At 45.2% G+C, this 12,985-nt stretch overlaps 1 protein-coding gene across 6 annotated transcripts in view; it reads left to right on the top strand.

Annotated features, from left to right (window-relative positions):
- WDR33 (WD repeat domain 33) overlaps window positions 1-12,985 on the top strand; it is a 105,303-nt gene that overhangs the window by 78,359 nt on the left and 13,959 nt on the right. For all 6 annotated transcript variants that reach the window (XM_058715642.1, XM_058715640.1, XM_058715643.1 and 3 more), the window contains exons 8-16: window positions 3,028-3,154; window positions 6,407-6,561; window positions 6,650-6,728; window positions 7,187-7,297; window positions 8,074-8,168; window positions 8,369-8,455; window positions 8,923-9,062; window positions 9,881-10,033; window positions 10,934-12,004. In XM_058715642.1, coding sequence (XP_058571625.1) covers window positions 3,028-3,154; window positions 6,407-6,561; window positions 6,650-6,728; window positions 7,187-7,297; window positions 8,074-8,168; window positions 8,369-8,455; window positions 8,923-9,062; window positions 9,881-10,033; window positions 10,934-12,004 — 2,018 coding nt within the window. The remainder of the gene's footprint in view (window positions 1-3,027; window positions 3,155-6,406; window positions 6,562-6,649; window positions 6,729-7,186; window positions 7,298-8,073; window positions 8,169-8,368; window positions 8,456-8,922; window positions 9,063-9,880; window positions 10,034-10,933; window positions 12,005-12,985) is intronic.

Below are 12,985 nucleotides of genomic sequence, written 5' to 3'. Positions count from 1 at the left end.
TTGCTTAGAATAACTAATAGTGCCATACAGATGTGCCTGGGTGGCTCAGCCAGGCGTCTGACTCTTGTTTTTGGCTCAGATCACAATTCCAGGGTTGTAGGACCGAGCCCCTCATTAGGTTCCGTACTGAGCGTGGAGCTTGCTTAAGACACTGTCTCTCTCTGTCTCTCTCTGTCCACCGCCACCAGCCCCCCCCCCCCATGCTCTTACTCTCTTAAAAAAAAAAAAAAAAAAAAAAGAATACCATACATATAATAAGTGTATATGCTTGCTAATAGTAGTATTTTTATTTTATTAAGGACAATGACCAATAAAATAATATCCAAGAATCAGTTCCAATCAGTTGGATTTTTATTAGTGATTTGTCTGGATATGGGTAAATTTGTTTAGCAGAAAAGGATAGATGGGATTCCTCACTTGGCTTGGATTCTACTTAAATACATTGTAGAAAACTTCAGAAAACAAAATCAAAGCAGCTAAAATATATTTTGTTGTTTCTTTTTTATGAACTGATAGGGTTTTCTTTTTTTTTTTCTGCATATACTTCTTTAAACATATACTATATAGACTAAACATATAAAGTGGAGGCAATATCAAAAGTATCCCAGAAAAGGCGAGGTTAGAGGGGGCTGCTTAGAGTATGAACTTTTTTTTTTGCACAATGCATTGTATTTTAAAAGTGTTTTCTAACGTATTTTCCAAATTTGGCTAAAATACACATGTATCTATACATAATACTTGATTTTGGGTGATAGGGGCCCATAAAGTTATTTTAATTTCCTGGCCATATCTTAGTTGTTAATGACATTAAACTTTCTTAAGCCAAACAAGGGGCTGGGGGACTGAAGTGTATTTCTATTCAATATTACCATGCTCAGTTCTTTTTCTTAATAAAATCAAAACAACAATAAAATTTCCCCTTTCCCACCTTCGGGTCCCATATATAAAATTATATATGTTCATTATATATATACAGCACAAAACATTACAAAAAGAAAATATAAAAACAAAACACACAGGAATAAGAATCACCTTAATACCTCTACTCATCTTAATAATATTTCTGGAAACAGTTTGGTGTCTAGACTTCTTGCATTTTTTTCTCTAGATAGGTTTGCATACACTCATGGTCTTAATTTATCTTTTACATTCGTGGCATCAGGAATACTGCACACACTGGTATTTTTGAGATTGTATCATGAACATTGTAATTACATCGTTAAATTACTATATTATCATTTATAACAGGTGCATCATATTCCATTGAGCCCATATGCCATACTGAAATATATTTTGCAATATGTTTCTGGAGGGCATTTCAGAATAAACTATCAGTTAACATTCTTGTAAATAAATCTTTCTGTACATCCATTATTTCCTCAGGATAAATTCTGAGACATGAGGTCATTGGGTCGTAGGATACGCACATTTTTCAGGCTTCAGTACACATTGTTAAACTGTTGCCCAGGCAGTTGGCATCTTCTTACATGCTTGCCAGCATGGGGTCTTGTTTTTAAAGTTCCTGCTTATTTGAGATGCAAATCCTTCTTTTCTCCTCCTTCCTCCTCCTTCTTCTTCTTCTCCTCCTCCTCCTCCTCCTCTTCCTCCTCTTCTTTTTCTTCTCCTCCTCCTTCTTCTCCTCCTCCTCCTCCTCCTCCTCCTCCTCCTCCTCCTTCTCCTCCTCCTTCTTCTCCTCCTTCTCCTTCTTCTCTTCCTCCTTCTCCTTCTCCTTCTCCTCCTCCTTCATTTACTTTTGAGAGAGAGAGCACGAGCAGGGGAGGGACAGAGAGGATCCTAAGTGGTCTCTGCACCGTCAGCACAAGCCCGACAGAGGGCTCCATCTCACGAACTGCAAGATCATGACCTGAGCCAAAATCAAGAGTGGGACGCTCAACCAACTGAGCCACATGGGTGCCCCAAATCACTCACCTTAATTGGTGCAAATTTACTTTCTACTACCTCTGGAACCATCTCTTCCTTCTTCCCTACCTCCCTCCCTTGATATTCTTCCATATCCTTTCTCCTTCCCACCTCAAACTTCATAGAAGCTGGATTTGGTCTTGATTAGAGAGGGAGCTGTTTGAAATACTCTCTACCTCCCTTTTCACCTGCTTTGTAGTGCTGTATAAACTGCTCCTGAGGCTTTTTCTGGATAGCACTGATTTTTTAAAAGCCATAACTAGTTTCTTTGAGTTCTGTAAATTGTGATTTTGACTTTAGTGAGTTTTAGTATCAGTTAATGTGTTCCACTTGTGAAGTGACCTCATGCTCTAGCACTGTGGTTAAGAGAACTATTTCTGGAATCCTGTAGACCAGGTTCACATTCCAGCTCCTGTTCTCGTTGACTAGCTTTGGAAACTAGGACGTCTTAGTTAACCCCTCCAGTCCTTCTGTTTCTTTACTTCCCTTATAAAAAGGATGTAATGATCATATCTTTCTCAGGATTTTGTGAGGATTTCAAGAGGTGATGCTTGTAGTAAGCACTAAACAGAGTAGCTGGCATGTATGTGAATGACACAGGGATTGTTTTTCTCATTTTGATTTAATCAAATTCATCAATTCATTTCAATAAGTGGAATACTTTTCCTACTGCCACATCTAGAAAATGCTGGTGTGTGAATCTGAATTTAGGACTTTTGATCTATAAGGATCATTGTGAAGTGGGAAAACCTGGAGTGAACGGCAAGGATCGTGCCCAATGATTATGATCGTCCTGCAAAAACATAAAAAGCTTTAAATATGGGGCTTGGGTGATGCAGCTTCCAAAATGCTTTGACTGGCCCTCCAGCAGGTAGGCAAGAAGATGAGCTTAGTTGTAGGAGAAGAGGAATAGTTCCTGTGCATCGTGGCCTTGGAAGAGGTTGCTGTATCCAAAACTCAAAAGACCAAAGAGTCTTTTCAAAAAGATTAATATGACAGTACTAGGATCAAAACTTATAATAGTTTTGTCTACTCTGGTTTAAATTCAGTGGAGTTCTGCTTTAAATGTGTGACTGATTAGGTTTTATCTTAATTTGTTTCCCACAGGGCATGGTGCAGATGTGAAATGTGTAGACTGGCATCCAACAAAAGGGTTAGTTGTTTCAGGAAGTAAAGATAGTCAACAACCAATCAAGTTCTGGGATCCCAAGACGGGGCAGAGTCTTGCAACACTGTAAGTGATAGGAACCCTACCTTGGTCCCTAAATGAAGGGGCACAAGGCTGCCTGTATTCCTTAACTTTGAGCCTTCTTTCCCACCATGTATTCTTGAAAATCTAGGGTAGACAACAGATGGACTCGTACCTAGAATCTTCTTATTAATTAAGTGTGGTTTCTGTTCTGCTATATGTATCTAAATGTAATTTGGGGATCCTGGGTGTGGGGGTGGGGAGGAGGAGGTGGTTCTCGCTACCCTAGGTTGCCATGTCTCACGATGTACCATTTGGTATATGGAGCTGATGTTGTGCCACTTACTAGACATACCCCAGGCCTCTCCATCTTGCCACATCTGCCCACCTCGCCACATCTGCCCCAGCCCTCTTCATCTCGCCACATCTGTCCATCTTGCCACATCTGTCCCAGCCCTCTCCATCTTGCCACATCTGTCCATCTCACCACATGTGCCGCAGCCCTCTCCATCTTGCCACATCTGTCCCAGCCCTCTCCATCTTGCCACATCTGTCCATCTCACCACATCTGCCCAGCCTTCTCCATCTCGCCACATCTGTCCATCTCGCCACATCTGTCCATCTCGCCACATCTGCCCCAGCCCTCTTCATCTCGCCACATCTGTCCATCTCGCCACATCTGTCCCAGCCCTCTCCATCTTGCCACATCTGTCCATCTCACCACATCTGCCGCAGCCCTCTCCATCTTGCCACTTCTGTCCATCTCACCACATCTGCCCCAGCCCTCTCCATCTTGCCACATCTGTCCATCTCGCCACATCTGTCCCAGCCCTCTCCATCTTGCCACATCTGTCCATCTCACCACATCTGCCGCAGCCCTCTCCATCTTGCCACATCTGTCCATCTCACCACATCTGCCCAGCCCTCTCCATCTCGCCACATCTGTCCATCTCACCACATCTGCCCAGCCTTCTCCATCTCGCCACATCTGCCCACCTCGCCACATCTGCCCAGCCCTCTCCATCTCACCACATCTGTCCATCTCGCCACATCTGCCCCAGCCCTCTCCATCTTGCCACATCTGTCCATCTCACCACATCTGCCCCAGCCCTCTCCATCTTGCCACATCTGTCCATCTTGCCACATCTGTCCCAGCCCTCTCCATCTTGCCACATCTGTCCATCTCACCACATCTGCCGCAGCCCTCTCCATCTTGCCACATCTGTCCATCTCGCCACATCTGCCCAGCCCTCTCCATCTCGCCACATCTGTCCATCTCACCACATCTGCCCAGCCTTCTCCATCTCGCCACATCTGCCCACCTCGCCACATCTGCCCAGCCCTCTCCATCTCACCACATCTGTCCATCTCGCCACATCTGCCCCAGCCCTCTCCATCTTGCCACATCTGTCCATCTCACCACATCTGCCGCAGCCCTCTCGATCTTGCCACATCTGCCCACCTTGCCACATCTGCCCAGCCCTCTCCATCTCGCCACATCTGTCCATCTCGCCACATCTGCCCCAGCCCTCTCCATCTCTCCACATCTGTCCATCTCACCACATCTGCCCCAGCCCTCTCCATCTTGCCACATCTGCCCACCTTGCCACATCTGCCCAGCCCTCTCCATCTTGCCACATCTGTCCATCTCACCACATCTGCCGCAGCCCTCTTGATCTTGCCACATCTGCCCACCTTGCCACATCTGCCCAGCCCTCTCCATCTCGCCACATCTGTCCATCTCACCACATCTGCCGCAGCCCTCTCCATCTTGCCACATCTGTCCATCTCACCACATCTGCCGCAGCCCTCTCCATCTTGCCACATCTGCCCACCTCGCCACATCTGCCCCAGCCCTCTCCATCTCGCCACATCTGTCCATCTCACCACATCTGCCGCAGCCCTCTCCATCTTGCCACATCTGTCCATCTCGCCACATCTGCCCACCTCGCCACATCTGCCCCAGCCCTCTCCATCTTGCCACATCTGTCCATCTCACCACATCTGCCCCAGCCCTCTCCATCTTGCCACATCTGTCCATCTTGCCACATCTGTCCCAGCTCTCTCCATCTTGCCACATCTGTCCATCTCACCACATCTGCCGCGGCCCTCTCCATCTTGCCACATCTGTCCATCTCGCCACATCTGCCCACCTTGCCACATCTGCCCCAGCCCTCTCCATCTTGCCACATCTGTCCATCTCACCACATCTGCCACGGCCCTCTCCATCTTGCCACATCTGTCCATCTCGCCACATCTGCCCACCTTGCCACATCTGCCCCAGCCCTCTCCATCTTGCCACATCTGTCCATCTCACCACATCTGCCACAGCCCTCTCCATCTCGCCACATCTGCCCACCTCGCCACATCTGCCCACCTCGCCACATCTGCCCCAGCCCTCTCCATCTCGCCATATCTGTCCATGTCACCACATCTGCCCCAGCCCTCTCCATCTCGCCACATCTGCCCACCTCACCACATCTGCCCCAGCCCTCTCCATCTCACATCTGTCCCATCTCACCATATCTGTCTGTCTCGCCACATCTGTCCATCTCGGCACATCTGCTCCAGCCCTCTTCCATCTCACCACATCTGTTTAGAGAGAAGTTTCCCCTCCAGTTTTGAATCCATTCTCATTTTTTGTCTGAGGTGCTTATTTCTGATGCAGCCTCATAATAAAGTTTTGTCTTTGAATTATCTGTTGACATTCATATTTAAATGGCTATGTTACTAACATGTTTTTGACGAAACAGCTGGATCCTGGTCCTTGTGACTGGGAAGGGAGGCAAATCCAGAGTGAGGGGTTGGAGCAAGGCTGCTTTGCTGCAGACTGCAGTGGCTGCAGCCGCTGAAGGGAAATGTGAGCGGTGCTCCTTGCAGGCCTCGACTTGTTGCGGTGTTTTTAGTTCAAATTAACCCTCAAACTAGCCTGTGCCCCTTTTGTATGCTTTGTCTTAATGAGAGGAGCCTCACTGAACTTTGAAAAGTTAATGAGATTTATTGAATATTAATTTACATGCTCAGGTGCTTCCCTGCTTCACAGATCAGCTTCCCTGTACAGTTGAGGTTCTGTTGCTATTTTAGTTGGTTAATGAAAACTATGCTTAGATAATGGATGTTATTTCTGTCATTGACCTATTTCTTTCAAGTGTACTTTAACTGTGGTCTCGTGCTGTTTCATGCTTTACAGACCTCTTGCCGTCTTGACCCATGTCCTTTTTAACCAAAATGGCCATTGTATGGATTCATACTTGTTTTAAATTCTGACAGATTATTTCCTTGGTACTTTGTTTCTAGTCACGCCCATAAAAACACAGTAATGGAAGTGAAATTAAATCTCAATGGCAATTGGCTGCTCACCGCATCACGTGACCACCTCTGCAAACTTTTTGATATCCGAAACCTGAAAGAAGAGCTTCAAGTCTTCCGAGGTCACAAGAAAGAAGCCACAGGTCGGTGGCTGTGGCATGCTTCTCATTCTATCACCACTAGTATGCTGAGATGCTGACGACTTTGCCTTCCCCCACGTTTGTTTTACAGCTGTGGCCTGGCATCCTGTTCACGAAGGACTATTTGCCAGTGGCGGGTCCGATGGCTCTTTGTTATTCTGGCATGTGGGGTATGTTACACTTACCATGTAAAACAGTTGTATATTTTATGAAGAGAGCTCCCAAAAGTATAGAACATGGTATTTTGTGTTTTTTTTCTGAGTATTCCTATGTCCTGTATCAGAGTCTTCCTGCAGTTTTCAATTCTGTAAACCCAGCTTGGAATAGAAAACTTAGCACCTTCATTTTGGATGTGGAAACCATTAAAGGAGAATAAAACAGATTTCTTTGATTCTTATTGGTGAAATCATTCTTGAAGCATTTTTCCCTCTGAAGTGCTCTTTGAATCAAAGATTATATTACTGATGACAAATCAGTACCCCTGAAACATGTGGAACTGACCAGATTCAAAGTAAAAGGCTTTGGTAGCTTTGTGTTACAGTAAAACAAAATGTCTCTGTGTGTGTGTATGTGTGTGTGTGTGTGTGTGATTTTATTGAAAAGACTTCTTTCTGTGGTGCTATTACAGGGTAGAGAAGGAAGTGGGTGGGATGGAGATGGCCCATGAAGGAATGATCTGGAGTCTGGCGTGGCATCCTCTTGGACATATTCTCTGCTCAGGTTCAAATGACCATACTAGGTAAGCTTTATATCAAAAATAACAAGGAATTACTGTGTTTATAGAGCTGCAGAGAAGATATATATTTATTTTTATTGACGTATTAATTCGTGGTCCAACCTCTTTTTTATACATTTTTTAAAATTTAATTTTGAGAGAGAGAGAGAGAGAGAGAATGAGAGGGGGAAGGATAGACAGAGAAGGAGACAGAGAATCCAAAGCAGGCTCCAGGCTCTGAGCTGTCAGCACAGAGCCCAATGCAGGGCTCGAACCCACAAACTGTGAGATTATGACCTGAGAGCCAAAGTCAGACTGAGCCACCCAGACACCCCTTTATGAATTTTTTTAATCTTTATTTATTTTTGAGAGAGAGAGAGACAGAGAGCATGAGAGGGGGAGGGGCAGAGAGAGAGGGAGACACAGAATCTGAAGCAGGCTCCAGGCTCTGAGCTGTTTGCACAGAGCCCGACATGGGGCTCGAACCCATGACCTGTGACCTGAGCCAAAGTCAGATATTCAGCTAACTGAGCCACCCAGGCGCCCCTGTAGTTCAACATTTTTATAGTGATTTATAAATATGTATATAATAATAAGGAGATAGAGTATGGAGTATGACTTTGTTATTCAAATTTTGTTCTGCCTTCTTATAAAAAAAAATTATTCAACATTTTAAATTTTTAGAAGAAAGGTGTTGTAAAACTTTATTGCATTTACCCTGCTTGGTATTTGTAAGTGCCCAGAAATATACCAAAACTATGCTCCTCCCCTCGCCCCTCCAAATGGTTTTGTTTTGACAGCAAATTTTGGACCCGAAACCGACCAGGTGATAAAATGCGAGATCGATATAATCTCAACCTATTGCCTGGAATGTCTGAAGATGGAGTAGAATATGGTGAGACCCTTGCACATTTATTGTTCTTTGAAATCTGATATTCTTTTATAAAAGTGTTATTAGGTATGGATAAGATTATATAAAACTAATTTCAGTTTTACAGTTTATTGAGTGATAATTCATTTTTATAAAGTGTTCATTTTATTGGACTACTATGTTTATAAAATCTCTATTGACAATAGATGTATTTCTATTTGTAGATGACCTTGAACCTAATAGCCTGGCAGTAATTCCAGGAATGGGAATACCAGAACAACTAAAACTGGCTATGGAACAGGAGCAGATGGGTAAGAGACATTGTACCTATACGTTTTATTTTTATAAAATTTTTGGAGACCTCTTCTATTTTCTTCTTTTTTTAAGTTTATTTATTTGTTTGAGAGACAGAGACAGCATGCACAGGCAGGGGAGGGTCTGAGAGAGGGAGAGGATTCCAAGCTGGCTCTGAGCTGGCAGCCCAAAGCCCAGTGTGGAGCTCCAGCTCACAAACTGTGAGATCATGACCTGAGCTGAAACCAAGAGTTTGGACCCTTAACTGACTGAGCCACCCAAGCGCCCCTGGAGACCTGTTTCTTACCTTCATGATACTGAATTATTTTGAAAGTGCCCAAATGATTTATGTTGAGACATGTTGATAAAAGTCATCGAATTATCTATTACATATTATTTAAAGTCTCTTCTAAAAATGCATTCAGTGATGAAGTAGCCACCTTCTCTTATTTCCTTGGCTAACTGCTTCTTTTTATGGTTACAGGGAAAGATGAGTCAAATGAAATTGAGATGACAATTCCAGGTTTGGACTGGGGAATGGAGGAGGTGATGCAAAAGGATCAGAAAAAAGTTCCTCAGAAGAAAGTTCCATATGCAAAACCTATTCCTGCTCAGTTCCAGCAGGTGAGTAACTACCAGCAGCCCCCTCCTCCACCAGGAGGTTCTGCCTGCTGAGGCTTTCTTGCATGTTTTCATCCGTGGAAGGTATTTCTGCACTACAGACTTCTTTGGAGTATTCTTAGACAGAGTTCCCATCTGCTGCTCTGCATTCGTGTGGAGTTCGTCATGACTCTTGTAGCTCTTTGATTCTCACCTATGTCTTACTGTCCAAGCCATCAGAGGAAAGAGAAGAGAGAAGCATGGAACAGAGAGAGTATGTTGACTCTCCTCTGTGTTGTCTGTCTGTCTTCTACTTTATTTGTCTCTGCAACACAAAGTGCCTGTGCCCTTTTGAAGATGTGGGCAGACTTTTCATTCTTAACATTTTTTATTTTATTTTTGGGACAGAGAGAGACAGAGCATGAACGGGGGAGGGGCAGAGAGAGAGGGAGACACAGAATCGGAAACAGGCTCCAGGCTCCGAGCCATCAGCCCAGAGCCTGACGCGGGGCTCGAACTCACGGACCGCGAGATCGTGACCTGGCTGAAGTCGGACGCTTAACCGACTGCGCCACCCAGGCGCCCCCTGACTTTTCATTCTTAATAATACATAAGATCTTATAGTTTTTATTAAGTTAGTAATTTCTACCTGGCAATGTGCTTGCCTAACTCCATTCTTGTGTCACTAAGAAGGAGCATTAGAAATAAAGGCAGTGTACCAGGTGAACTGACTTCTTTTCAGCAGGTTGGAATGAGCCAATGACCTTACAGAATGTTTTTCACCTTCTCTCATTATAATATACACACTTAGAGTATATTTTAATATTCTCTTCTTTCCCAAGGCGTGGATGCAAAATAAAGTTCCAATTCCTGCCCCAAATGAGGTACTGAATGACAGAAAAGAGGACATTAAATTGGAAGAGAAGAAGAAAACACAAGCGGAAATTGAACAAGAAATGGCCACGTTACAGTATACTAACCCACAGCTTCTGGAGGTGTGTGATGCTCTTTAGCGGAGGGTTCAAGATGATCTAAGAAAGTAGATCTTTCTTAAAAGACATTTATTGACATGCTCTTAAGGAGAGGGGATGGGACTCTCAGATGGATCTGACGAATGCCACCATTTCTGTTTTTCTCATTTTTTAATTGAAGTATAGTTTACATACAATGTCACAGTTTCAGGTGTACAACATAGTGATTCACCAGTTCTATACCTTATGCTGTGCACAGCATGATAAGTGTAATATCTGTCACCATGCAACATTATTACAGTATTAGTGACTATATTCTCAATGCTGTACGTTTTGTCCCTGTGACTTAATTATTTTATTAACTGGAGGTTTGTACCTCTTAAACCTCTTTCCCTATTTTGCCCATCCCCCCACCCAGCACCACCATTTCTTATTGCTACATTAGGAAGCTAGTTTGTGAAAGAATTCTGTTTCTTAGACTTTGAAACCAGATCAGTCAAGCAGTGAGTCGAACTAAGTTAAACGTACCTTTTTCATAGAAAAGATGAAGCCAGCATAGTTTTAACTTGAATTCATTTATTTACCCACAGATAAAATAATTTTTCTTTTTCTGTCAGCTCTAGAGCAGGTGATTTGCTCCTTTTTTTTTTTTTAACCTTTGAAAGTTAGCAAGAATGATAAAGAACTAGTAAATTATTGGATATGAATAATTCTGACTATTGTTTCCCAGTATTTCAAAAGAAGGTGCTTACATGCTCCCAGAATACCTGAATGTTGTATGGATTGTAGTTACTGTGGAGTGTTGGGAGGTCGATGCCTTATGTTTGTATTGAGGCTCTCCCAGTGAAGTAAGTGATAGCAATATTGTCATCGTTGAGGGCTGCGGCATATTTATCAGTGTGTTTGTTCTTTCTTTCTTTCCAGCAACTTAAAATTGAAAGACTTGCACAGAAACAGGCTGAGCAAATTCAGCCTCCTCCTTCATCTGGCACTCCTCTCCTCGGACCCCAGCCCTTTCCAGGACAAGGTCCAATGTCTCAGATTCCTCAAGGTTTTCAACAACCCCATCCATCTCAGCAGATGCCAATGAACATGGCTCAAATGGGGCCTCCGGGGCCGCAGGGACAGTTTAGACCCCCTGGACCCCAGGGACAAATGGGACCACAAGGTCCTCCACTGCATCAGGGAGGTGGGGGGCCACAAGGATTCATGGGACCACAAGGGCCCCAGGGCCCACCCCAGGGGTTGCCGAGGCCTCAGGACATGCATGGGCCCCAAGGAATGCAAAGGCATCCTGGACCTCATGGCCCTTTGGGACCTCAAGGACCACCTGGACCACAGGGTAATTCTGGTCCTCAAGGTCATATGGGGCCTCAGGGTCCACCTGGCCCACAAGGTCACATAGGCCCCCAAGGCCCACCTGGTCCCCAGGGTCACTTGGGCCCTCAGGGGCCTCCTGGTACTCAAGGTATGCAGGGACCACCTGGTCCCAGAGGAATGCAAGGACCTCCTCACCCTCATGGGATCCAAGGTGGGCCAGGGTCTCAAGGGATCCAAGGTCCTGTGTCTCAGGGACCTCTGATGGGATTGAATCCAAGAGGAATGCAGGGTCCTCCAGGCCCCCGAGAGAACCAGGGTCCTGCTCCCCAAGGGATGATGATGGGCCACCCGCCTCAAGAGATGAGAGGACCTCACCCTCCAAGTGGACTGCTGGGACACGGCCCTCAGGAGATGCGAGGCATGCAGGGGCCTCCAGCCCAAGGGTCCATGCTAGGCCCTCCCCAGGAATTGCGGGGGCCTCCAGGCTCACAAGGTCAGCAGGGGCCGCCCCAGGGCTCTTTGGGGCCTCCACCCCAGGGTGGCATGCAAGGGCCCCCTGGACCTCAGGGACAGCAGAACCCGGCAAGAGGGCCACATCCATCTCAAGGGCCAATACCATTCCAGCAGCAGAAAACAGCTCTGCTAGGTGATGGGCCTCGGGCCCCCTTCAATCAGGTATTATTTATTTCTAACTTCTAGGCATTACACATTGGGAAAATATGCCCTGCACAGAAGTGGCCCTTCCAGATGCTATGGGAAGCCGTCACAGTTCGTATCAGGGGCTCTCAAGTAGTGATGGTGGCTTGAGAGTAGCGTCATGGCTGAAGAAGCAAATGAGAATAATTAAATGGACCATTATACATAATGTAATATGAATCTTTTCAATAGCAGTTATTCCAGAAAAGATCAACTCTTAGTTTAGTACAGTTCCTAATTGTCCCCGGGGCTAAAAGAGCTGTGACCCTGAGGAAGAGGCATGGATGGCATTGAGCCTGTCAGGCCTCCCCTTTCTGGGCTCTTCATGTTGTAGCCTGGTGTTTCACGGGCTGGTTTGCCTGCCGGCTCTACTCTTGAAGATAGGATGGAGTATGTAACTCACAAGTTTACAGCAGACTCTGATCTCACTATTTTCATTTCAGTGAATGCTTTTAGAGACCTCTGAGCCCGGAATTGTGCATTCTCAAATGATGACCCTTTGGACAAAATTCTGTTCAGGGTTTTAGCTCACATGTCAATTTACTGGAGGGAATATTTCTGTAGACATTTTCTGGGCCCTTTTTTTGACGATTCTGTTTTGTTAGCCAAGTTTTATTACCCCTTGGCTGGGCTTGTGCTTTGAGAGGAGGGCTCAGGGTTCATGGGGGACTTAGAGAAAGACTGCATGAGCATGAATGGATTTGACAGTGTGGCTCTGTGGTTTTTATATTTTTCTCCGTTTCATAGTGTGGAAGCATTGTTTGGGTGTGAACAACTGGGTTTGTGTCCCTGAAGTCAGTTGTGGACCAAAAGTGAGTGAGTGAGTGAGCTAATGTTGACCCCCTGGGTCTTCACTGGGAGGCACTCGATCCACTTGGAGAGGACGTGCTGCTGATGCTGCATGTGCAGAACACGGCCCGTTTTGCTTTTTCAGACACCTGAGAATCTGTCACATGAAGA

This window comes from Neofelis nebulosa, chromosome 2, assembly GCF_028018385.1.
Source record: "Neofelis nebulosa isolate mNeoNeb1 chromosome 2, mNeoNeb1.pri, whole genome shotgun sequence".
Lineage (NCBI taxonomy): Eukaryota > Metazoa > Chordata > Mammalia > Carnivora > Felidae > Neofelis > Neofelis nebulosa.
The sequence above is the reverse complement of the archived record's forward strand: the minus strand, read 5'-3'. Positions and strand labels throughout refer to the sequence as shown.